The following is a 23,571-nucleotide window of genomic DNA, read 5'->3' as shown; positions in this document are numbered from 1 at the left end:
ACATGCTAAATCACATCAGAAGGCAACATGCAGGATCTGTTTGGTATTTTGAAAGAAAAACTATTTATATACTTTATATAGGTATGGCCCTACAATATATTGTTCAAATATAGCATGATATGTCCCCTTTAAGGTATTATTGAGGTAGGGTTAATGTTGCTCTCAAAGTGCACCAGATTGATGCTTTTAACTTCAATATTTAAAAAAAATTCTTCCTGAGGGGAGCATGCCCCCGGACCCCCCTAGAGGAGGCAACGACCCCCCTAAAGGATGTTTGGTCCACCCCCCACTTGTAAAAAAAATAGCACTTTACCCCTGCACCCCTCCCCCCCCCAACAACTCCTGGGCTAAGCCCCGGATCTCCTACAATCCTAAATCCGCCTCTGTATATATATATATATATATATATATATATATATATATATATATATATATATATATTAATTAATATATATATATATATATATTAACCTACAACCCTTATAGGCGAATTATTACTAACTTTGCTGTAAAATAGATTTTTATTATTTTTACAAAAACCACACAATTATGATTGGAACTTGGAAACGTTATACATTTAGTCAAATGCACAATAACGTTTTGATCGGCAGCTTGCTTTATCCACACACCTACCGAGAAATGCCTATCCACCCAAGGTCATTTTTAAGGATTTAAGTGCTGCAGTACCTGTTCAAATACTGCCCTCCTGTGGTAGTTTATTAGGTCGACTTGAGTAAAATGCTTTTTTCTTTTCTTTTTTTAAATACCATGGGTATATATAATATATTTATTTGCAATGTCTCTTTTCTCAAATAAATCACTCTAATAAACAAAAAACTAGACATTTTACTATCGGAGAATGTTGACATTTGAGATATTTAGTGAGCGTGTGAAGGCTATTTACTTAATTTGACCGGGAATGGACACAATACAGCAAAAATGACACATTCAAATAGACACTCAATTAATAATACATCTCTAAATAAATGATACCTTGTAAAGGGTTTATTAGACTATTGTGAGATATATTCAGTATGCCTATATTCTATGGAGATTATAAATGAAATTAGGTGCCTGATTACAGGACACAGAAGATGCTGGTGCTTTTTGTGGAATGTATGTACATTGTTTTCCCACCGCAGTCCACTTCTTCATAAAGAAGTGAATCACACATGAATACTATTTTACAGATGGCTCAGTGTATGATTGACAGATGCTCCGAAGTTTTCCACCCACTTTCTCAACCAATCAGGAAGAATGGGCGGGCCTCCAGAGTAATCTTTACAAAATGGCGACTGTTGTTGTTTTGCCGCAGGGTCAGTGAATAAATCCGTTTTTCATTTCAATCATTCTCTGCATTTATTTGCAGAAACAACAGTAAAAAGCCCAGGCGTCCCGAGGGGTTGGCTCCGTTTGGACTGAAATGAAAGGTAAAGAGCGATCCCCGATTAAAAAGCGCTCTCGGGCCCTGGACGATATACGAGACCGAGGAGGATGCCACCCGACCAGCAAGAAAATGGGGGCTCTCTCCGTGTCTACCGGGAGTAATAATGGGAATAGCTCGACGAAGAACGACGGCAGTTCGACGAGAAGGAGTCTGCTGGGTGAAAAAAGAGACAGAGATTTCGATGGGCACAGTCGGACTGGAAATAATCATGGCTGTCAGTCTGCAGTCGCCAGCTCCGTGGGTAAAAACCACAGCCTGAGCCTAACGCTGGATTTAGCCCCAGCGAGGACCACCTCTCGGGGGGAGCAGCGGGTGCAGCCGGCCGGCGCAGAGAGTGAGTACAAAACCCTCAAAATAAGCGATCTGGGCACCCAGCTGAACGACGAGGACATAGAAGATGGACTATTTCATGAATTCAAGAAATTTGGAGATGTGAGCGTCAAGATAAGCCGCAGCAACGACGAGCGGATCGCGTTTGTGAATTTTAGGAAGCCGGAGGACGCACGAGCTGCAAAGCACGCGCGGGGCCGGCTGGTGCTGTATGACCGGCCGCTGAAAATCGAGGCAGTGTACATCAACCGGAGGAGAAGCCGCTCCCCTGTGGAGAGAGACTTGTATGGTGCAGCTCCCAGCCACAGACATTTGCAGAGACCCCTCTCGCCCACCGGGCTGGGCTACAGAGACTATCGGCTGCAGCAGCTGGCCCTGGGCAGGCTGCCTCCTCCCCCGCCTCCCCCTCTGCCCAGAGAGCTGGAGCGGGACCGGGAGTTTGCCCTGTTTGAAGCCAGGGCACGACCAGCTTTCATTGCAGAGCGAGCAGCCTTTCGAGAAGAGGATTTTATATCTCCAGAAGATGACCAAAGAGCCAATAGGACGTTGTTTTTAGGCAATCTGGACACAACTGTGACTGAAGCAGACCTGAGGAGAGCTTTTGACAGGTTTGGGATCATAACAGAAGTGGACATTAAAAGACCCACACGGGGACAAACTAGCACATATGGATTTTTGAAATTTGAGAATCTGGACATGGCTCATCGTGCTAAATTAAGCATGTCTGGCAAAATAGTGGGCCACAACCCCATAAAGATAGGCTATGGGAAAGCAACTCCCACCACACGCCTGTGGGTTGGGGGACTTGGGCCGTGGGTTCCTGTTGCTGCCCTGGCAAGAGAGTTTGACCGCTTTGGCACTATAAGGACCATTGACTTCAGAAAGGGGGACACTTGGGCCTACATTCAGTATGAAAGTCTGGACGCTGCACAGGCGGCATGCACACACATGAGGGGCTTCCCACTGGGGGGTCCAGAGAGAAGACTTAGAGTGGACTTTGCTGACACTGAGCATCGGTACCAGCAGCAGTTCCTGCAGCCTCTCCCTATACCACCATTTGACATGGTGGCAGAGTCTTTTGTCCACCGAGCCACAACTGAACCCCTGAGAGTCAGGGAACGGACTCCACCTCCGCTTCACTTCAGGGAGAGAGATCTCTTTCCTGGAGCTGAGTGGCCTAACCCAGCCATCCGAGATCGGGTTCGAGCGTCACCCTTTGAACCTCTGGAGCACTTGGAACGTGAGCGACGGGCACGAGAGCCCTGGTCTTTGGAGCAAGAGCTGCAGGGACGAGAACCTCCACGCAAGCGGCGTGCAATGGAGGATGGACGCCACATAGACCCCTCCCCTGACAGCACTGACAGAACTCTAAGGCGTAGACGTGCTTCTCCAGATGGCAGTCCTGAAGGTATCAGCAGAGACGGAGGGCGCTTCAGTGACCCAGAGCGGCCTCTCCGGGGAGAGAGACCCTCCCCCGCAAGAGAGTGCCACAGCAGCCTTGAAAGAGGCGGGGCTGAGCGGAGACTCAAAAGCCAGAGTCTCTCTGACAAGGGACCTTCAGGCAGCGGCGTTTCAGCAGTTGGAGATCGTAAGCGCAAAGCAGGGGATGGTGGTAAGGGGCCGGCCAAGAGGGAACGTCCTGAGAGCAATTCCAAGGGGGGCCAGGTATCCAAACCAGATGGCAGCAAACTCAGTTTGGCCTGGCATGGCATGCTTCTGCTCAAGAACAGCAACTTTCCAGCCAATATGCACCTGCTGGAGGGCGATCACAACGTGGCCAGCGACCTGCTTGCCGAGGGCACATCAGGAAGGCAGGTGGGCGAGCTAAAGATCACCCAGCGTCTCCGTCTAGACCAGCCCAAACTCGACGAGGTGTCCCGGCGCATCAAGGTGGCGGGTCCCGGCGGCTACGCCATCCTGCTGGCAGTTCCTGGTACCACAGAGGATTTATCTTCATCAGACCCTGCAGCATCAACTCAGCGACCGCTCCGCAACCTGGTGTCCTACCTCAACCAAAAACAAGCAGCCGGAGTCATCAGCCTGCCTGTGGGAGGGAGCCGGGATAAAGACAACACGGGGGTTCTTCATGCTTTCCCTCCCTGTGATTTCTCCCAACAGTTCCTGGATTCCTCTGCCAAAGCTCTGGCTAAAAGCGAAGAGGACTATCTGGTCATGATTGTGGTTCGTGGAGCGTCTTAAAAAAAAAAAAGAATCAGAACTCTCGAAGTTCAAGTGGTGTTTAAAAAAAAAAGGAATCTGCCGTATGTCAGTAACTATTGCATGCTGTGTGTTCTGCATTATAGGGTACACTAGTATGGTTCCTTAGTGTTTGTATGTTGCCATGTAATCCACTCAAAGGACAAATGGTGCCCTCCTAGAAAACTAAAAGGATGTGTGTTTTGGAAATTATTTTTAAAGGTTGTATGAATTGCTTGCAAAGTCATAAACCTGCAGTATTTCAGTCAAAATACAGGAAAATATGAGGAGCATTCATTTCAATTTCATTTAAAAATAGTACACCATTAAACAATGTTTTGGTTGATTTACCTGTTGAACATTTTAGCTTAGCCAACTCTTCTACAAGAAAACAAATAGAGAATTTACAAAATGCATTGAGTGGACACAATAACACCTCTACTACAGTTAAACCAAAAACAATAGCCTCCAAAGCTACTATAGTGCCCCTTTCACTGTGTTACCAAAAGCTGGAAATAACAAGCTTAACAAAAGTCATGTTGGTGTCTGGGCTATCATTCTGCTATCCCTTAGATTGTACAGTTGTTATTGTGTCTACATCTAAAACAGACGTTTAAATTAGGAGAATTAAAAAAAACATATTTTTTGCAATAATATTTCTACTATATTCACTTTTTTAATTAATGGAAACAATAATGAGAACTTTTTGGAGGTTTTCATTGAAGGTGTAGTAGTTGAGTTGGTACTGCAAGGCCAATGGGGATGAGAGTCCTGGTCACACTTCTCTCCTTCAGCTCTCCAGGTTTCTCGATATCTCGCCTTCATCAGGCCTTAAATATAACAAAATAGCTTAGGACATTTGGTGAATGGAGTGTGGTGCGCTGAAGAAGAGTTGTGATGTGTTTTGAAGGTTAAAGCGTCAATAGTGAAAGCTCACACATTACCTTGGTTTAAAAGGTACAAATCCCTTTCAGGTTCATGGTTTTAATTAGAGAGTATCTTTTATTCATGTGTTCTACTCGGTGTGTGTTCACTGGTAAATCCAAATTGTTACATCAACTCTATGTGAAATGCTGAATACTAACAGTTATTCGCCCAGGGAACAGTCCATAACACAACACTCATAGCATAGTAAAGCAAATGCTAACATGTTTTCATATTTTAACTTCATATTTTACTTTGTGCATCCCTACCTTCGAAATGGTTGTGTAATGTGATCTATAAAAAACTACAGTAGTAATGGATAAAAAAAAGCGTAGAGTTTTGTGTTGTTTCATTTATTGCTCTGAAACAAGTAGGTCCTCTGATAATAATATTCAGTATCAGTAATATGTTGGTACAAAGTTACAGAATTTGCTATTTATTCAGTAAGTAGGTCTGTGTAAATCAAAGTTTTAGAAATTATTTAACAGTCCGTGTTTGAATTTTGATTTTAGAGGTATAAATTGGACTATATCTTACTCATGCCTGCCAACATGTTCCCAAGGCCTACTTACCGTATTTAGTTTTGCCATTGTATGTTCGTCATGCAATAGTAACCCACCCTGAATTATGTTTTGCTGAGTTTGGTTTAATATGTATTGAAAACATTAATATGTCAGAAAATGGTTACACCCACTTCAACATTGGACTCTATGTGGAGACGAGTGCAGAGCTGAAACCTCTGCAGAGATGTTTGTGAGTCCTCACTAAAGAGGCTACTTTAAAGTTGTGTATCCCATCTGCACCTGTGATGACTTCTGTTTTAAAATGGAAAATTGAGCAATGTACACTTTGATGTCATGGGAAAGGAAAATCCGTAGAGCCCATGCGAAGCTGTTCACATACCTGCAAGTGCGTTTGGGCACTTAATGTGACCGATTATCAATAAATTGTTCATTTGAAGGGAAACATGTTTCTTCGATGGAAGTGAATTGAAGAAAAACGCTGCACTGCCTTATTGTGTTTCGAAGGAGTTGTCACTCAAATTTGGTTTCTGCACACGAAAAAGGGAGACAGTTTGCAGTTTGTTTAGCACCGGTGAAGAGAGACCCCGTTTCGTGTGAGGATCGCTGTTTGCTTACAGGCCTGTTCTGAGCTCGTGAGTCTTAAATTACTCCCTCATGACCCCCTGTTATAACCTCAACATTTCCGGTTGGCATGTGAACACCTGATCAGGATGGAGGAGCCCCCGCTGCCTCTTGTGAGCAGCCAGTTTTCAGTGTGAACCGATGATGAAGTTCGGGAGTCGCGGGCGGGAGCAAACAGCAGCCCGTGCAGTATCCTGTTGTTTTACTCTAAAGCTGTTCATTTGCATTGTTCCGGGTTCTGAATAGGAGCGGAGGAATTCCCATCACCGGCCGTCACACACTCCGCATGGGAGATTGTGGGTGACACTGCTCTGAAATGTTCATAGCAAGCTGTCACCCTGCAGAGGCCAAGCTGAACCACTGGGCTCATTTGCCTTTATTATACTTTGCCCAGTTATGATTAATTTTCGGCTCAGGGCAGTGGATTGGCCCAGCTAGGAATATTGTTTGTGTTCTCCTCTGATTGAACCCTCTCCGAGGAGACGAGTGAAGAAGTGTGTTCACTCCATCGTCTGCCGAGGTCTGCTGCAGCATGGAAATGAAAACTAGCAGGCCAAAATGTGTACCCTTTTTGACACTCATGAAAGGAATCCACATGGGCGGACCCCCCTGACCCCCACCCCAAATTCTTCTAGGAGACCTGTTTTTAATTTTAAGGCCACATTACACAGGAATGAAAGTTCTTCATTTCCTCCTACCATCCATTTTAGTTATAGCACTGTGAAAACAAATGCTGTGCCCTGTGCTGCGGACACCTTTCTTCACTAGAGAAACATTGCCCTCTTGAGGACCATGAAGCTCCTGCTCCCCTCCCTCAGTCTACCTGACACACTGAGCACAGCTGACACCCAGGACAGAGCTGGTATCACTCTGCGACTGCTGTCTAGAAACGACATGAGGGTGAGTAGGGAGAAAAGGTGCTGCCTGCCAGCTCTGTATCGATGGCTGAGGCAGCGGAGGTAAGTATCAAGTGTCAGCACCACATGTTTTCCAGTACAAAATGCATAATGGCTCACTAGTTTTTCAGCCAAAGTAATAACAGATTTAATGTCCACTGATGGTAATTGTGTAAGACGGCAGGACCATTAACTGCCCACAGCACATACTGCTGCTTCTGTCAGCAACTGGAGAAACAGCAAAACAAAATTATAAAATGTCCTAAATAGTGTACATTTTAATACCTTAAGGTATAGTATACTGAAACAAAGTATTTTATTCCCATTCAGTGCAACATTTATGTAAAAGGTTGATATTTTACAGTTAATCTACTGCAGTTTTTGAACTTCCTGCCGATTCAGATTCAGATGATAATAAACAAATCCCTGCACATTCAGTGGTCTTTGCAGCCAGATGTAAAACCTAATGGGGATAGCTATCATTCACTTATAGATGTGATAGAATGTCATTCGTTGTCAATAGCCAGAATCGGGACAGGTTGAAATGATCTAATGTGGTTAATATGATGTGGTCTGTGACAAACCAGTGTAGGCTCAGTTATTAAGACCTCACTGTTTCACAGCAGGAAAAAACAAAGCTGGACTGTATTAAGGGTTTACATGTCAGTAAGCCACATTATATTATAAATTATAAATGATTGTTGTTGGCTAAAGTATTAATATCAGTGAGTAAATATAATTTAAATGTAATATAATGACATAAGAAAACAGCTTTTGGCGCAAAACTGCATTAGAAGATGATAATGACTGCGTACGACAAATGAAAACATCCAGTAAATACAATTTATTAATATAAGATTCAACATTCCTAGACCTTATAAATCTATCACACGACACCTACACACATCTACTAATGTAGCTTATGAAAACATCATCAATATGTGGCTTGTACCTGACTTACTGTGGCATCTGGCACTCACTGATACCTGTATGTTTTATAATCTGCTCCCTATATATTGAAGCTGTATGAGCAGCTACTTGCTAATTGTCCTGCCGCCACAATGTCAAATGATACGAAGAGTAAACAGAACTCATTCATATGTACAGCTGTACAATGCCTGGTTTTCTGTAGGGTTTTGAGATATTAAGTTTTGTATTCCATACACAGGCATATTATACCTTCATAAACCAAATATTTTAAAGATTTCACAAATGTTTGAAGGCTACTTTGTGAAATCACTTGAACTACACCTGGAGAAATGAACAAAATGAGGTATGTCGAGTCTGGCCAAAGTTTTAGCATAATTCCAGATCAAATGTGTAATAATAATAATCCTTTAAGTTTCCAAATTATAACTTTGTTTATCATTACATTTTAAGGTCGTATTTTTTGCTCATGTATTATTGTTTTACTTCTAGACAAACAGTAATCTGTAAAAGCCACATATGTCATATCTACATTTCACATTTGATTTATTTTATCCTTGCTGACTGCAGTGCAGTTTTTGCAGTATAAAAAACACTTACATTGATATGCGGTTGTTTAGCCATGACATTTCTAAAAACAAGTCACTAAACTTGCATTGACAAGCATTTCCAAATGAATTACACTGTAAACTGCTGACGAGACTAAAGTATGTTTGTATGTTTCCCAAACAGAGATCCACTGGACCGGACGCTTGCGTCTGGCCGCCGATAAACACACCAACAGGTGTCATCTACTGTAAGTGTTTGCTTTGATCAACACAACATTAACACACATTTGACAAATAACTACAAGCATGTGTTGGGTCTACTTTAAGCCCAAGATTAAAGTGAATGTTATCATTTAGATGAATATTTGTATTTGTCAAAGTGTTAATAAAACATGTTGAATATATTTGCCATGTGTTGAGTGTTTTTATTTTCATACCAGATAGATAAAAGTGAATGTGGCATCAGTTCATTTATTATCTGAATCACACAATAACAGACTTGAGTAACATGTCAGTTTATTACAGCTGACTGCGCTCTGTTACAAAATGAGAGAAGGACTTGGAACAGGATATCTATGATTGATTAAGCATATGTTCTAAAATATCAGTTTACAAACCTGGGAGCCAGAGTATAGTGACAAAACAATAATTTCCCATAACAAAAACACCATCAATCCGAACTGAGCTCATTATCAGTGGAGTTTCAGACATTACCAAAGGGGACCAACACATTAACGCTTACAATATCCTGAAGCAAGTATAATACTTCCAAATCAATATCTTATTTTACATTCTTCCAAAACATTTCAGAAAAGATTTACTTGTACGAATATTCAGGGGCCCTCATTCACAAATGCGTACGGATGGTGAATGCAACTCGTGAGCCAAAAGAGCTTTTGTGCATGACTGTCGTTATTGAAACAATACAAAGAGCCTGGCTCAGTATTGTGAAAGTGAGATGAGGGGGAATAATGTGGTACTAATTTACTAATTGAGGCAGCATTCTTTGAGTAGAGGTCTTCCTCCGCCACGAGAGGGCAGCGTTACAAAACACATCTCTATCACTGGCTGCTGGGCCCTCAGTTAAGACTTCAAAGAAATGAATTAGTCACTGTGGTCTATACATTTCAACAGCACAATCCATTTGTACTTATACGTTTCAAGTTGTAGGTAGGTCTCTAATGTGTCTTTGGCTGACATCACAGGAAGGTTAGTAAAGATACAATACAGTACCTTGTAAGGCAAACAGTGGTAACAAAACAAAGATAAACCTTCACTAAAAAAAATCAAACAACCAACGGACTACCACATGTAAACACAATATAATTATACATTGAATTGCCATCAATTGGCTGCCTGCAGGCACTGTAAAGGCTGAGCAACAGTTTAAAACCAGTCCAGTTCATATGGGCAATATGGGAGAAATGCCTTTGAAACAGTCTTTCAGTGATTCACAGACCTATAAAATGAGACTTAATCACACACAATGACACAAACCCTGCTACACAGCAATACAACTGTGATCAACATATTTAGGAAGCATTCCTAAATCTCGAGCCAACACACCTTTTCTAACAGGAACTTGTGTATTTGCTCTGTTAAAAGTATGTGCAAGTGAGCTATCAATGAAAGAAATCTCTCTGTGTGCACTTGCATAGAACGGCTCACAAAAGATGAGCTAGACGTGACCGTTTTGTAGTATGGAGGTAAAGCATGATGTGAAGTGTCAATGTATTAGAAAAACCATTGAAATAAATCATTACTTTTCCCACAAAAGCAGAGAGGCACAGGCTGGTTTGTAGTGTTTAGAATTATTTAAAAATGTTACTGAGGTTGAGATAGTAAAAAAAAAGTACAAACTGTAAACGGATTCAAAAGTGATCGAAGGGGTTGAACTGTCATCTAAAGTGTAAGCATTCGAAGGAGCAGAGGTGAAATCAGTGTACGTTTTAGATATAAAGCTGAAATCTGTGTTGGGGCTGAAAGCATTTAACATTTCCCATTTTGTTCCCTATTGGCAGCCATTTCTTTAATGTGATTAATGTGGTTAAACTGTCAGCTTAGGGATATAACATGAAGGCAGCTGAGGTGAAAGCGAAGCAGTTGAACTGTCATGTGGGAAAAATGAAAGTGAGTGACCTTTAAAACCCTTCAGTAGCAGATAGTATGTAAGCAATGACAAGAATAATGTCAGGTGAATTACAAATGAGTTACCGTGAGGTGTCAGTTGAAGAGGTTTTGAAGTTTGAATAGTTTGCCCAACATGCTGCAGTAATTGCAAGACGAGAGAAGTGTCTATAATATTAATAATAAAGACATAAATACAAGAAGATAATTATACCTTTAAATAGTAGCACATGCCATACACTCTACCCCTGTGCTTAAAATACACGTGTTGGGGCAAGAGATTAAACTACTGAAGCAGTTGCTCCTTTTTGGCTTTGAAGAGCAGGTTACATTTTGTGTCAAAAAAGTAGCCTGCAATTTAGTTGTTGCCAAATATCTTAAAGGTGCAGTAAGTGATTCTCATACAAATTGTCAAATTCAGCAAATATCTGCTCAAGGCAGACTAGCTGTCATGTTTGATGAAAACATATAAAAAGCCCTGGCTCTGCAAATTAGAAAACAAATCTATGGCCATAGAACACTGCTAATCAGCAACCTGCTCCGGACAGGGTAAGAACGTGGGTGTATAAAGTGAGAGGGAGAGGGGGGGTTGTTTGGGTGTTGACTTCAAATATCAACCCCCTTTCTCCAGAATTGCAGAATGCACATTTTAACCATCTGGCAGAAGATCAAATGTATTACAGAATAGGTAAAAGTGCATACCAGTGAGTACAGGTTTATAGAAAATAAATGAGTATTTGTTCATGGATGTGTGCTTCAATTAATGCCATCACAGACATTAGAGGAGGATTGTGGATAACATGATTTCAAACTGCATAGCTTAGTTTCCAGCAATATACCATGTAATGCAAAGATACTGTGTTCTTTTTGCATTGGAAAACAGATATGTTGTGTTTTGTAATTGTTGCAAAGTAACAGTAACAGAAATAATTAGTTGTGCTGGATAATATATATATATAGATATATATATATATATATACACATATACATATATATATGGGATTATCTTTAGTTTGGATGCATATACCTCTAATAAGAACATGAATAAGGGTTACAATATATTGCAAAAAACACATTTTGGCTCTTTAGAAAGTTCATCATCCTGACTATTGCATGTTCTCAGGCGTGGTAATGTGGTCTTCTCAGCCCGTTACACGGCTGCTGAAATAAGGGTAATTTGGGTCCCGACTTCAAGCTGGAGACCAAAGTCCAAGGTATGCGAGCCCATGGAAAGTTATGAGCATGCTGGTTCAAGATCGCAGGCCTCTCTGGGTTCATTCCTACACAGCGCCATTCTGCGGGCGGTTGGGGGTGAAGCAGCCGTTGGTCTTACAGCTGCTTTCCGCTTTCGTGGTCTGGGTCACCTCTTTTCTGTCTTTCCAGCGATGAGCCAGAGGCTCCAGGAACAGCGAGACGGAGGAAAGCAGATAGCAGAGCCCGGCCAGGTAGAAAGAACAGTCGTAAGTCTGAGTGTAGTCGTACAGGAAGCCTGCAAGACACAAGCAGGACGTTTAACAGTCTGGTGATATAAGTAAGTAAGTAACATTTATTTATAAAGCGTTTTTCACAGACATAGTCACAAAGTGCTTGACAAAGCATTAAAACATCATACGAATAAAGACGTGCTAAAAACGACTGCCTAAGCAGGAATGTCTTTAAATGACAATGACAATATATTGATTATTACACTGAGCATTTCCATACATAACAACCAAAAACTAAAACAAATTAAGAGCAATTGATTCCAGGTTGTATATTTACGTTAATGGCTATTACATTTTTTATTTAAGTTAACCTTCTATGTTTTGAATTTGACCCAAACTTTTAAACTTCATATGTTTACATTACAGAATGGGCAGGGCTCACATTGATAGCATGTGTGACTTCAGTGTAAGGTTTATGGTTGACAGACTATTAGAAGTCCTGAAGAGCTGGTTGTAACAAAAGCAATGTTATCACAACCTGTGGCCTAGAGGAGGGTCCACAGTTTGCCTGCTGTTACTTTACAAACCACAGGGATGACAAACAGAGCCACATGCTATTTCCGTACCACGCTAAAAGGGGTCATAAGTCACATTTCAACCCCGAAATCCATAAGCTTCTCTTAGGGGATTGCCTAACACACTGAGAAGGGTCCATGACAATAGGTTCAATGGAAGCCCACGGTTTAACTGGGGCCAAACAATACCCAAGGGCACAAAGAGATTTTTTAAAATTATAAATACCTAACATATTCTCAGAAAAGGGAAAATAAGAGATTATCATGATGAAAGATGCTGTACAAGTCCTCTGCAAGAATGAGCGCTCTATATGTACACACCGGTTCATGTGTTACAGACATGATTGGCATCTGTTTTTTTTTCTGACTTAGAAAAAGCGTAGTTTGTTGAAAGGAATCTGCCACAACGATGGTGTAACGACAAACTGATTCCAGATTAGAAACAGCTCTCTTACACTAACAAGCGCAATCTGCCATCACTTAAACAAAGTGACTCAAACTCAGCCATGGACACAAAGCTGTTATTTTACTTCTCTGACACACTCCTAGGCAAGATGAAATTTGACCCGATAACCTCTGTAGGCATTTCTGTCAAAGCAACGCCAACGTCCCCGTCTGCATTGATGGCTGCACCAACTATCGGTGGTTTTTCTCCTGTGTTTGAGTTTTCACAGTCCATAGTGACTGCCTACACCCCATGAAAATATGTGACACAACTACCCCCTAAAAACGATATATGTTCATAATAAAAAGCTTATCTACCCTTACACTGATCACTCACTCTGAACAATGACATCATGGTTACAGTCCAATGCATGTGCAGTGCATATGTACGTGTTTGTTATTGTGTGCATGTCTGAAAGTGGGTAAGCACATGTCCGACAGAAGGTTTCTCATGTTGTTATTTTCTCACCTGCCAAAGGAGGTCCTGTGAGGCAACCCAGGCCAACGAAGAACATGGAGAAGCCCATGGAGTTGTTGAGTTTGTCCGCCCCGACAAGATCTACCTGCAAACCACAACAACGACACATTCAAGCTTTTGATGGACAGGATGGATAACCTAAAGAAGTTGCACTGTATTTAAGCATTACGAAAACAAATACCAGGGAAGCACACTTTAAACTAGGGGTGTATGTGTCTAGAGGTGTATTTTGCTTAACCTAAAAACAACACATGTGCAGAGACAACTAGTGCAGCCATGCAGTCTAAACTCCCTATAAAAACATTCAGAAGGGAGAATCATGAGAAGTTGGTGCGTTTAACATGTTTAGAGTACTATTTACTATTCTCCTAATGTAAATCTTTCACTAATATAGATTGGCCTAATCCTTAGTTTGCTTTGGCATATATCTCTGAGCTGAATTACAAAAGTAATTGAATTATGTTCATAATGATAGCTCTGACCCCTGTGCTTAGCGCTCCTTTAACCACTTTGAGAGTGGCAGCATGTTCCAGGCCTGTGTTTGGGTCTTTGTGGTTGGGGGATCCTTTTATGTGCATTTTATTTAGAGGTCAAAAGTTGTTCTTTAAATGCAGTCTGGCTTTTAACTGGAAAAAATAACAGCCCTAACCTGTCCAGTCAAACATGTTAAGGTTGAAGCATGTTTTAGGAGTGGCAGGCATGCAGCTGTTTTTATTTGTATTTATCATGTGGGTTCCTATTAAAAGCCTTCAGGGTGATTTTCATCCCACATGTGCTTGAGCACAGCTATAGAACTAAACAACAAATTGTTAATCTTATAAAAGAAAAAACAGGTTTGGCTGAATCCTCCATTCACATTCAGAAAAAAAAAATCACACTTGTCAACAATAAGTCCGGAGGCATGTCCTGCCCTTTGAGATGGCACAATCGCCAAGTGAAATCACACAACACATTGCACGTCTTGATGCTTTTGTGATATGACCCAACAAAACTGTATACCTGCTGACTTAATATGTTGTCCTACCCATGACACCACTTGGGACACATATCCAACGGTCTTCTTCAAGGATACATTTCCCTTTCTGTGAGTGACACAATGATGTAATGAAGCAAAGTTCTTATGGTACAAAGGCCTAACACGCAAATACTCTGATATCCCTTTTCCACCCAAGGCTTAACCAGCTTTCTCTCTATGACCTTCTCGCCCCTTTTCAGCGGCTGAGGTTATTGGTATGCATTGCTCCCGGGTTGTGACCCAGGCCATATCTGAATTGTTATGACCAGTGATTAGTGTCGACTGGCTTGGTTTGAATATATTAAAAGGACTTGTACTTGTACTCATGCTTAGCAATAGTATTTTAGCATTGTCAGTGTTGCATGTTTGCGTAGCTCAAAGCACCACTCAGTCTAGTATTTTGGTGTCACTGGGTTAGCGGTGCAGAGGTGTAAGTGCAGATGGTTTGAAGGTTCTTTCAAATAAGTCAGCGCAAAGTGAGTTATTGGTATGTATCTTAGACCCTTAATAAGAACAGTTGTCTCAACGGGCTGCCAATCTGATTATCTTTATCTTGTTAACAGTTCACTACTGGAAACTTCTTTCCTTAAAGGTCCCCTATTATACTGTTTTTTAACAATATTATAGTTCTCAGTTGTATACAAAACATGTCTCTGAAGTGTTTGGCTCAAAATACCAAACAGATCCTGAATTATAGCATCCCATAAACCCCTCTGTTTCAGCCCTGTTTCAAAAAAGTGCTGATTCTCTGTCTGTTACTTCAGATGAAAATAAGGGTCCACTCCCAACGCCCCTCTGAGAGATATTTGGTTAAAAAGAACACAATGGTGCTCTAGGAGGAGATTCAGGTGATAAGGTGGGCGTGTTACCTTGGTTGGTTACTGGCTAATGGTTACACAAGCCAACAAATCGTTAAGACATCATAAAGTGGCCAACATCTGTGAGTGAATGTTTTTTCCTGAAACTTTCAGAATCTCTTTACACAGAGGTATGTATGTTTATGTTACATGTTTATGTATAAAAGACAGGAAAAAATTGATTTTGCATAATATGTGACATTAAAAGTAAAATTGTATGCCCATATACACATTTCCAATTTTTTTAATTGTGAACAAAGGATTATACTAATGGATGTACCAATTGAGCGCTGTCTCAACTTCCAACTTATTCTTACTTATTTACAATAAGCGACAAATGAGTCCACTAATTCCAATCTAAAAGCTTTACTGTGAATTTAAAGTTACCTGTAAAGTAGAGCATTGTTGAACATCTAAACCCTACTGTGCTAGATTCATTTGTCTGAGATAAAAAAATGCATAGCCATGTTCAGAGAGGGTGTTCTCCTTACTAGAACGGGCAGCAGCAGAGCCATGTATCCACCACAGAAGATGGCAAAGAAGACGGCGTAAACCATCAGCAGGATGTAGGAGGTTGCCAGTGGGGAGAGCAGATTGACCAGGCCACAGAGGATCAGGTAGGCCTTGTGATAGTGGTATTTATGGAGCAGGTTCCTGTCTGTCAGCCAGCCGGAGGCCAGCTGTGCGATGGTCTCTGTGATACCTGCAATGGAGGGGGACAGGGCAGACTTGTAACATTCAATGTAAAACTGTGTCTTGGTGGTTTGAGAAAAGGGGTAAAAATGAAAGGCAAGTAAAAAGGAGATTTCCGTAAAAAGCTATTTTAGTAAGCAGTATAGTATACCTTGCTGTTTTTATGTAGTTAACCAGACATACATACATGAATGCAAACATTATTATTGATATGGAGTGGATTATATTGCTTGATTAAAGTAAAGGAAGATGTTCCTAACTGTTTCTTTAAGTAAAAGAAGAGCGGCAGGCAGGGGAATGCTAACAATAACGAATGCAGGCAGTGACAAGAAGCTGCTCCTTGGTAATGGAGTCTTTGATGGAATCTAAAAAACAAGAGCATCGCTGCTCATTTCACCTTCAGATAAAAATGTCTTCATAACCAAGAAGGTTCCTATTTAACATTTAGAAAACAGATCCAGTCCAGACACACATGTCTAGGTAGGAGTATAATATACTACTGTAATGCAAGATACTTTGTTAAGGTATGGGTGCAAGAGTAAAACAAACACTATTAATGGTATTAATATCCATGCAGATTGTTCAGTCAAGCCTGAAACATCTCAACTATCTGCATTACCATAACATTTAGCACACATATCCATTTCCTCCTCAGTTATAATTGGAACATTGTCATTGAAAGCATGTCTTGTTTATCTCCAATCATCCCCATTCACCTGCCACACCTATATTTCCCCTCAAATCATATGCAGACATGTTGTTTTGAACTATGACATTGATTACATAAAACAGTAAATATATTTGTCCTTGAGATGGTGTTCAGGTCATCCTTGAGGGACAAAGAACAAACACAGTTACAGCAGACTATGCACATTTCGGCTGATGCTTAGTGACACAGAAAAAGTAAAATGTCAGCCACAGAAGTTACATGCAGGGAACTTGTGAACATTTCTTTAAAATCATGCAATTACTTAATTAAAAATGTGTGGGAGAGTTGTGCCGTAAGATATGGGTCAATGTGTATGTCTGTGTGTGTGTGTGTGTGAGACTGAGGGTGGGGCAAAGAAAGAATGTGAGGGAATAATGATGCTTTGCAACAAACAGAGGTTTGCATTAATAACAAACGCTATGTCTATTTCAAGTATCAGTTGTTGCTGTCAATGAGAATATTAGATGGCAACATATCTATCTGTTAACATCTGTATTACACTGGCAACACCCAGGCAAACTACTCGTTATGCATTCCGTCAGATCTGATTGATTGTTTGCTCCAGTCGGGTATGATGACTGGGCAGATATGTGTTGTTCTCTGCTGAGGTCAACTGGAATGTGATAGGCAGGGGAAACTGCAGTGGTGTATTGACCGCCGCAGGATTAGCTACAAGCAGGAGCACTGAGCCATTGATCAATGAAACAAACTGGTTCTATGCAGATCAGAGTTACCCATCCTTTGCTCAGCCTCTGCACCACAACTTCACACCCTGCAGCCACTGACACTCAGTTTGAACTTAAAAAATATGACAATAGATGGATCACTTAACATAAAGTATGTTGCTGAGTAATAAGATAAGATAAGATGGACTTTTATTAATCCCCGTGGGGAAATTCAGTAGTTCAAACATGCATCTAATGCATGTAGATGTGTTTAATTCTGAATGAAGGTTAAATTAATCTACACATTAATCAAAAGATGGATGTCATAATTGAAGCTCCGCCTTATCTTCGCTCTTCAAGTCTTCAAAGGAAGTTCAGATGAATACACAATGAAATGCCTCGTCAGTTAAAGTCCTAGATTTTTCTTACACAACAGGCCACGAGCGTTTCTGTGCTCCAAGGTTAGAAAGATGACATGAGGCAGCTGTGCTGTGTTTATATGTCCTCCTCTAGCGACCCAAGACAGTGTCCTGGGGTGTCCCCTGCTTGCATACAGACAAGTTCTGAGTTTGTTTGTGTGTTTTAGCTTCAGCAGGTGAGTTCAGGGCTGCAGCTGTTCTTGGAAAAAAAAAAACTGGTACACTGCAGTTTAAATGTGGCCTCTCTAAGTAGCACATTAAGTTGCATCAGGGACCTTATTAATTATGTCCGTAGTGCTGACAGGTATAGAGGTGTACACTATGTGCATGCTTCTTGGCATTAACAGACCACAGGGGGTTGTAAGGCTTGGAGAGGTGCATTTTTCTTTGCTTCAAAGAGGGACATTCTGTCACTAGAATAAAGCAAAGGGTTATAAAAGGCAGGTTTTCCCAGCTTCTCTGAGGTGGCAGTTGGCTTGTCTTGCCTCCTCTTTGCACGTATTGCTGCCTCAGTGCCGCTCTGCAAAGTATCAGCCACTTTTGAACAAAATTGGGAGCCTCTCATTGTCACCGCGCCAACAACTTCACTCGGCTTGCAGTTGCTTAGCGACTGCAAGCCGAGTGTTGGTGGCAGAGGGTTGACCAAGAGAGAGCCCCGGACGATAGTGGCCTCCCTCCCTCAGCTGAGTCAATGGGCCTCTATGACAAGCGCTGGGTCGGGAAAAAGAGGGACAGCGGGGCACTTGGATGCTGGCTTTGTGGTGTGGGTAGCACCCCGTCTCTCTAACTCTGGCTCTCTTTCAGTGCAAATGACCAGAGAATATGACAGAACAAACATGTCCGAGCCAAAATAATCTGTCAGTCTTGCTGCTCGCTGGCGTGAAGCTCAGAAGTGTTATGGAACAGACTATCAGGGAAAATGTAGACATCTATATCTTTTGCTTTGGTTACAACTCTGACATTGTAGAAATTGGTTCAAAAGCCCATCATGCATTAGTTTCAGAGAATCCTTATATGGTGGTGTTTTATGGCACCTATCTTAGTTTTGTCTGAATCCATAAATGTTTTCATTTTAGTTGCGTTTCTGCAGGTTTTTCATATTGCCTAGTTTCCTACCATTTTATCCAACAGTGTTGGTATCCAGCTGATACTGCTATCAATGCTGACAAAGGAAACACCAATCACAGGCCATTCCAGGGATAACTGTACAATTTAACTGTAATTTTTGTTGTGTCATAAAGACACCTTTCACCTACTGTCTCCGTCTTCAGATGACTGAATACTTCAGCACAGAATACAAAACAGAAGCATGTAACTCATAAACACACAACTCCATCTGGTGCATTTCAATTATTCACAAAGTCTGACATGGCGCTCTTACAGAATTACATGCAAATGTGGTCAAAATGTTATTGCTGTTTTTGTGGCCTCATCGATGGCATACTGCTGAACCCACCCACCCTGGCCACTGGTCCAAAGTTCAGCTTTTATATAAGCACATTCATTACATAAGACTGCAGAGTCTGAGCAGCTCACAAATAATTAATGCCTAGAAGGAGACTGAGGAATTTTCTTTTTATCGCTTTTAAACCAAGAAACCTGGACATCCCTCTTCACAGTGGCAGTGAAATTCCTGCTGAAAGCCACATTGAAAGATAAAAGGCAGCAATCTACCGTCTATTCAATCAGGAGTGGGATGATTTATATAGAGCCTCAGTGCGGATGTATTTCAGACACAGTCACATGCAGACTGAAGACAGAAGATCAAATTACCTTTTGTCATGGAAACAGTTTCATTGATCAAAACCACCAGTTTAAAACCATAAGGTGTTGGAGACATGTGACAAAACTTAAAAGTGACAACCAACACGTGCCGTATGTAATTCTCCACTAATACGTTTTGAATACACTCCTGTGATCTTAAACAATTCAAATTGCTGAGCTGGCAGTTAGGGGAGTGGTGGAGGCTGGAGCTGGTGTTGAGGCTCAGGTTTATTCTTACCTGTAGGCTGTGATGTAGTGCTTTTTGGTTGATAACCGGATTGCACCTATGATGGAAGAGCATGCATTCTCCTGCATGGTTAAGTAATGTCTCACATCAAAGGTTTTGTAACCGGTAAATCAGTCGGCATTGATTTATGATATCATTTATAGTATGAAATGCTTCTTCAGCTCATGTAATCCAGGACTGTTATGTTGACAGTGTTTACCATTATTAAATATTCTAAAAACAACAGCAGGCTGCTAAAGTACAACCCAGGCCCGGTTCTACGGGGGTGCATAAGCATGCATTGCACCCCCAGTTGAATGTTATGCACCCTCTATCCAAAAAAGAGAACGGAGCGAAAAATACAAACAACAAATTGTGTCAGGTGCGTGTGACCTGCTTCGCTGCGCGTGCATCATTTCCCAAGTGCTGTGGATAATCATGTATACGAAAATGGTTAAAGCAACCATCACTAAACGCCAGCAACACAACATCTACTGCAGACAATAGCAACAGATCAGATGAGATGGGGACATCACGTTACCCGGCGTCGTGGACACTAACACTCCCGCCTGACTCGCCGCCCTCGCCCCTGGAGCAGCAGTCTTCCTCGCCCGAAACACCGCCACCCCTCGGCAGCCCGCAGGTGCCAGGATACCACGGCAAAACAGAGCCTGCCCAGGTATATCTAAACTAGTACCCAACTCGCCTGTACAGTGGGGTAAGGCGGTCATTTTGCAGCTCGTGGTATAAAAATAGACAATGGCTAGAATATTCATGTGAAAATAGTGCCATATTCTGCCATGCCTGTAGAAATGTTGGGTTAAAAATAATGCATACAATAGCACAGATGCAGGGTTGGGTTGTAACGGAATACATGTAACGGCGTTACGTAATCAGAATACAAAAATCAAGTAACTGTATTCAGCTCGCGTTACATTTGAGAAACGAGTAATCTGATTACAGTTACTTTCGTAAACCTGAAGTGAATACATTTTGGATTACTTATTGGAATTATTGGTGGAAAGATTTCCTCACAACATTTAATATTCATTACTAAAGGTACAGCGGAATCATCACAGCGCACAAAACCTATTACCGCCGCAGATGGGCCAAAAAAGCGTTTGAAAAAAAATCGCGGGTCCGCTCGCTCTGAAACAATAACAACGAAACATGGAGGAACAAAAGTCTGCGTTTAAATCGCGTGTGTGCAGTGCTTGAATTGGGCCGGTACTCACTGGTACGCAGTACCGGGACTTCTGATTTTTACCCATCTGGTACCGTTACTTCTTACTGAGTACCGGCACGGTGGTACTCAGTAGATGCGTCATGAGGTGCCGCCGCCACTTTGCCCGCCTCGCCCCCGGAGCAGCAGTCTTCGTCGCCCCAAACACCGCCACCCCTCGGCGGCCCGCAAGTGCCAGAGCACCTCGGCATAACAGAGCCTGCCAAGTTCCCAACTCGCCTGTACAGTGGGGTAAGGTGCTCATGTTGCAGCTCATGGTTTAAAAACAGAGATTGGCTGGAATATTCATGTGAAAAAGATGCCATCTTCTGCTATGCCTGTAGACATTTCGGTTCAAATACATCTAACTCAGATGCCTTCACCACAATTGTACCAGAGTACCAAACGCTGTATCCTGGTACTCATCTGAGTAACTCACTAAAATTAAATACTATATGACAGTAAAACAAGAATAGAGTTTAAAAGGGGAGTGATTTGTAAAATATCCATAAAGAAATTGAAAATCTGTTTACAGTTCTGTTTCATATGGATGTTGAGAGATGTATCCATAGATCTCGTCATGTTGCTCTCAAAGTGCATGTTACGACCCCCTCCACTCCACTAGAGGTCTCTGTCTTTGTGTTCTGCTGCCTGGCTCTTATTTGTGTTTCAGGTGATCAACCTGATGAGCCACACCTGGGCCGTCGACATAAAAGGCCAACACCAACCCATACTGCCCTCTCACGCTTCTGTTGGACACGGCCGCGTCTTTGTTTCTGCACATTCTCATACACACGCAGTCATTACTGATAACTGACTTCCACGTTTAGGTTTCTTTGAAGACCTTTGGTTTTTGTGGTATTGTAAATAAATATGCTTTTTGTTACACTTAACTTGTCTAGTCTCCCATCTTTGTTGCACCAGTGCACCAGATTGATGCATTCAACTTCAATATTTAAAAAATAATCTTGTTAGATCCACTCCCCATTTATAAGAATAGCACTTTATCCCTGCACCCCCTCTAATCTCAGATGCACCCTGAGTCATTTTGTTTAAGTACAGTGAGCCTTTCTAAAATATACAGTAAAGAGACAAACCCACCAGCATTACAGGATATACTATGACTTTGAGCCAAATTCTTGTTTTTGTGCTGTATAAATAAATTGACTTGAAACAGTTGCTGATTTAGAGTACTGGCACCTTTTTTATTCCAATTCAAGCACTGCGTGTGTGTATATAGAGGTGTGTGTGGTTAAAACACATCAGCCTGCGGTCGCTCTTTAGCCTTACTAATGATTATTTCTGAAGGTAAACACAGTCAAGGCAGTGCGAAAGGCGGTGCGAGCTCGTCTTCTCAGAGGCTGAGTTAACCCTCCCGCTGCCTCCTGGTGCTGCAGAGATGTCATGAAGTGAAGCAGGTTTTCCTTCTATAAAACAGCTGCGGGCAGCAGATACTGTGAGAGTCACAGACATGAATTCATAGATCAAGGCAGACTGGTGCACACACTCTCCTCTCCTGTTTTGCCGATTAGGTGCTTAAACAAATATAGCTCTACACCCCTGGCCGAAATGTCCTTAAAATGAAGTCCGAGTTCGACATTTTAATTCATGTCCTGCCAACACTGGCAGGACAGAAGGCGACACGCCCTTTCTAAGCCGTGTCCCTCACTCACTCCTCACATCCCAAGCTGCATCCCCAACAAGTGTATTATGTTGTTAAATCGTTTCAGATGTGATGTTTCAGTTGTGCTCTTGATAAGCCATTAAAACAGTAAAAACACATTCAGTTTCCTTTTGCTTTTTGTGTCTCCTGTTCACCAAAACATACCCATTTTAGATGGAAAAAGAAAGTAATCCAAAAGTAATCTAAAAGTAATCTGATTACGTTACTTTTTAAAGACACGTAACTGTAACTGTATTCGGATTACTTTCAGAGCCACGTAATCAGTAATCAGTAACTGATTACATTTACAAAGTAACCCTCCCAACCCTGCACAGATGCCATCACCACGAATGGCTACAAAAAGATCTCATATCCCAAGCTTATCAACAAGCTAATGTTGCAGCTGAAATGTTCTCCAGGTCACAAAGTCAATCTCACATGATGACGTGATACCAGTTTTCAAGCACAGTAAATATTCTCTTCCCAGAGTATATGGGACCAAGGTGATGATTTAGTACATGGTTTTAATAATACATTTGCCTTTCAATGTTTGCCATTTCAAACCATGAGCTGGTTCAAATAATATTTGCCTTGATTTACAATATGTTGGACTGGATGAAATATTGCAGGATTGCACTTTTAACACACTTGACATGTTCTCACTTGCTTGGTTTCAAAACATGACAAATGCAATAATCTGTTCATTGGAGACCATAACATCAATGCTATTTTTCATTGCTGTTGCCGGCCACTATTGCTCACGTAAACCTACTAGTGCTCCACCCCCTATAATCTCAGATGCACCCCAAGTCATTTTATTCTGGAACTGGGCCATACAGACCTAAACAGATCAGTCAGTTATTAATTGATATTCTGC

General features: G+C 41.6%; 2 protein-coding genes across 4 annotated transcripts in view; one reads left to right on the top strand and one right to left on the bottom strand.

Annotated features, from left to right (window-relative positions):
- The first annotated feature begins 1,280 nt into the window (after window positions 1-1,280).
- rbm15 (RNA binding motif protein 15) lies at window positions 1,281-8,808 on the top strand. Its single transcript, XM_034086279.2, has one exon. The coding sequence runs from the start codon at window positions 1,424-1,426 to the stop codon at window positions 3,974-3,976; it is 2,553 nt and encodes an 850-aa protein (XP_033942170.1). The 5' UTR covers window positions 1,281-1,423; the 3' UTR covers window positions 3,977-8,808.
- Window positions 8,809-8,912: 104 nt separating this feature from the next.
- The window catches only part of slc16a4 (solute carrier family 16 member 4), a 43,531-nt gene continuing 28,872 nt past the window's right edge, over window positions 8,913-23,571 (bottom strand). For all 3 annotated transcript variants that reach the window (XM_034086280.2, XM_034086282.2, XM_034086281.2), the window contains 3 exons: window positions 15,825-16,036; window positions 13,453-13,546; window positions 8,913-12,029 (listed from right to left, as the gene is read on the bottom strand). In XM_034086280.2, coding sequence (XP_033942171.1) covers window positions 11,821-12,029; window positions 13,453-13,546; window positions 15,825-16,036 — 515 coding nt within the window. In that variant the 3' untranslated portion in view covers window positions 8,913-11,820. The remainder of the gene's footprint in view (window positions 12,030-13,452; window positions 13,547-15,824; window positions 16,037-23,571) is intronic.

This window comes from Pseudochaenichthys georgianus, chromosome 7 (assembly GCF_902827115.2).
Source record: "Pseudochaenichthys georgianus chromosome 7, fPseGeo1.2, whole genome shotgun sequence".
NCBI classification, from domain to species: Eukaryota; Metazoa; Chordata; class Actinopteri; order Perciformes; family Channichthyidae; genus Pseudochaenichthys; species Pseudochaenichthys georgianus.
This window is presented reverse-complemented; position numbering and strand designations above follow the sequence as displayed.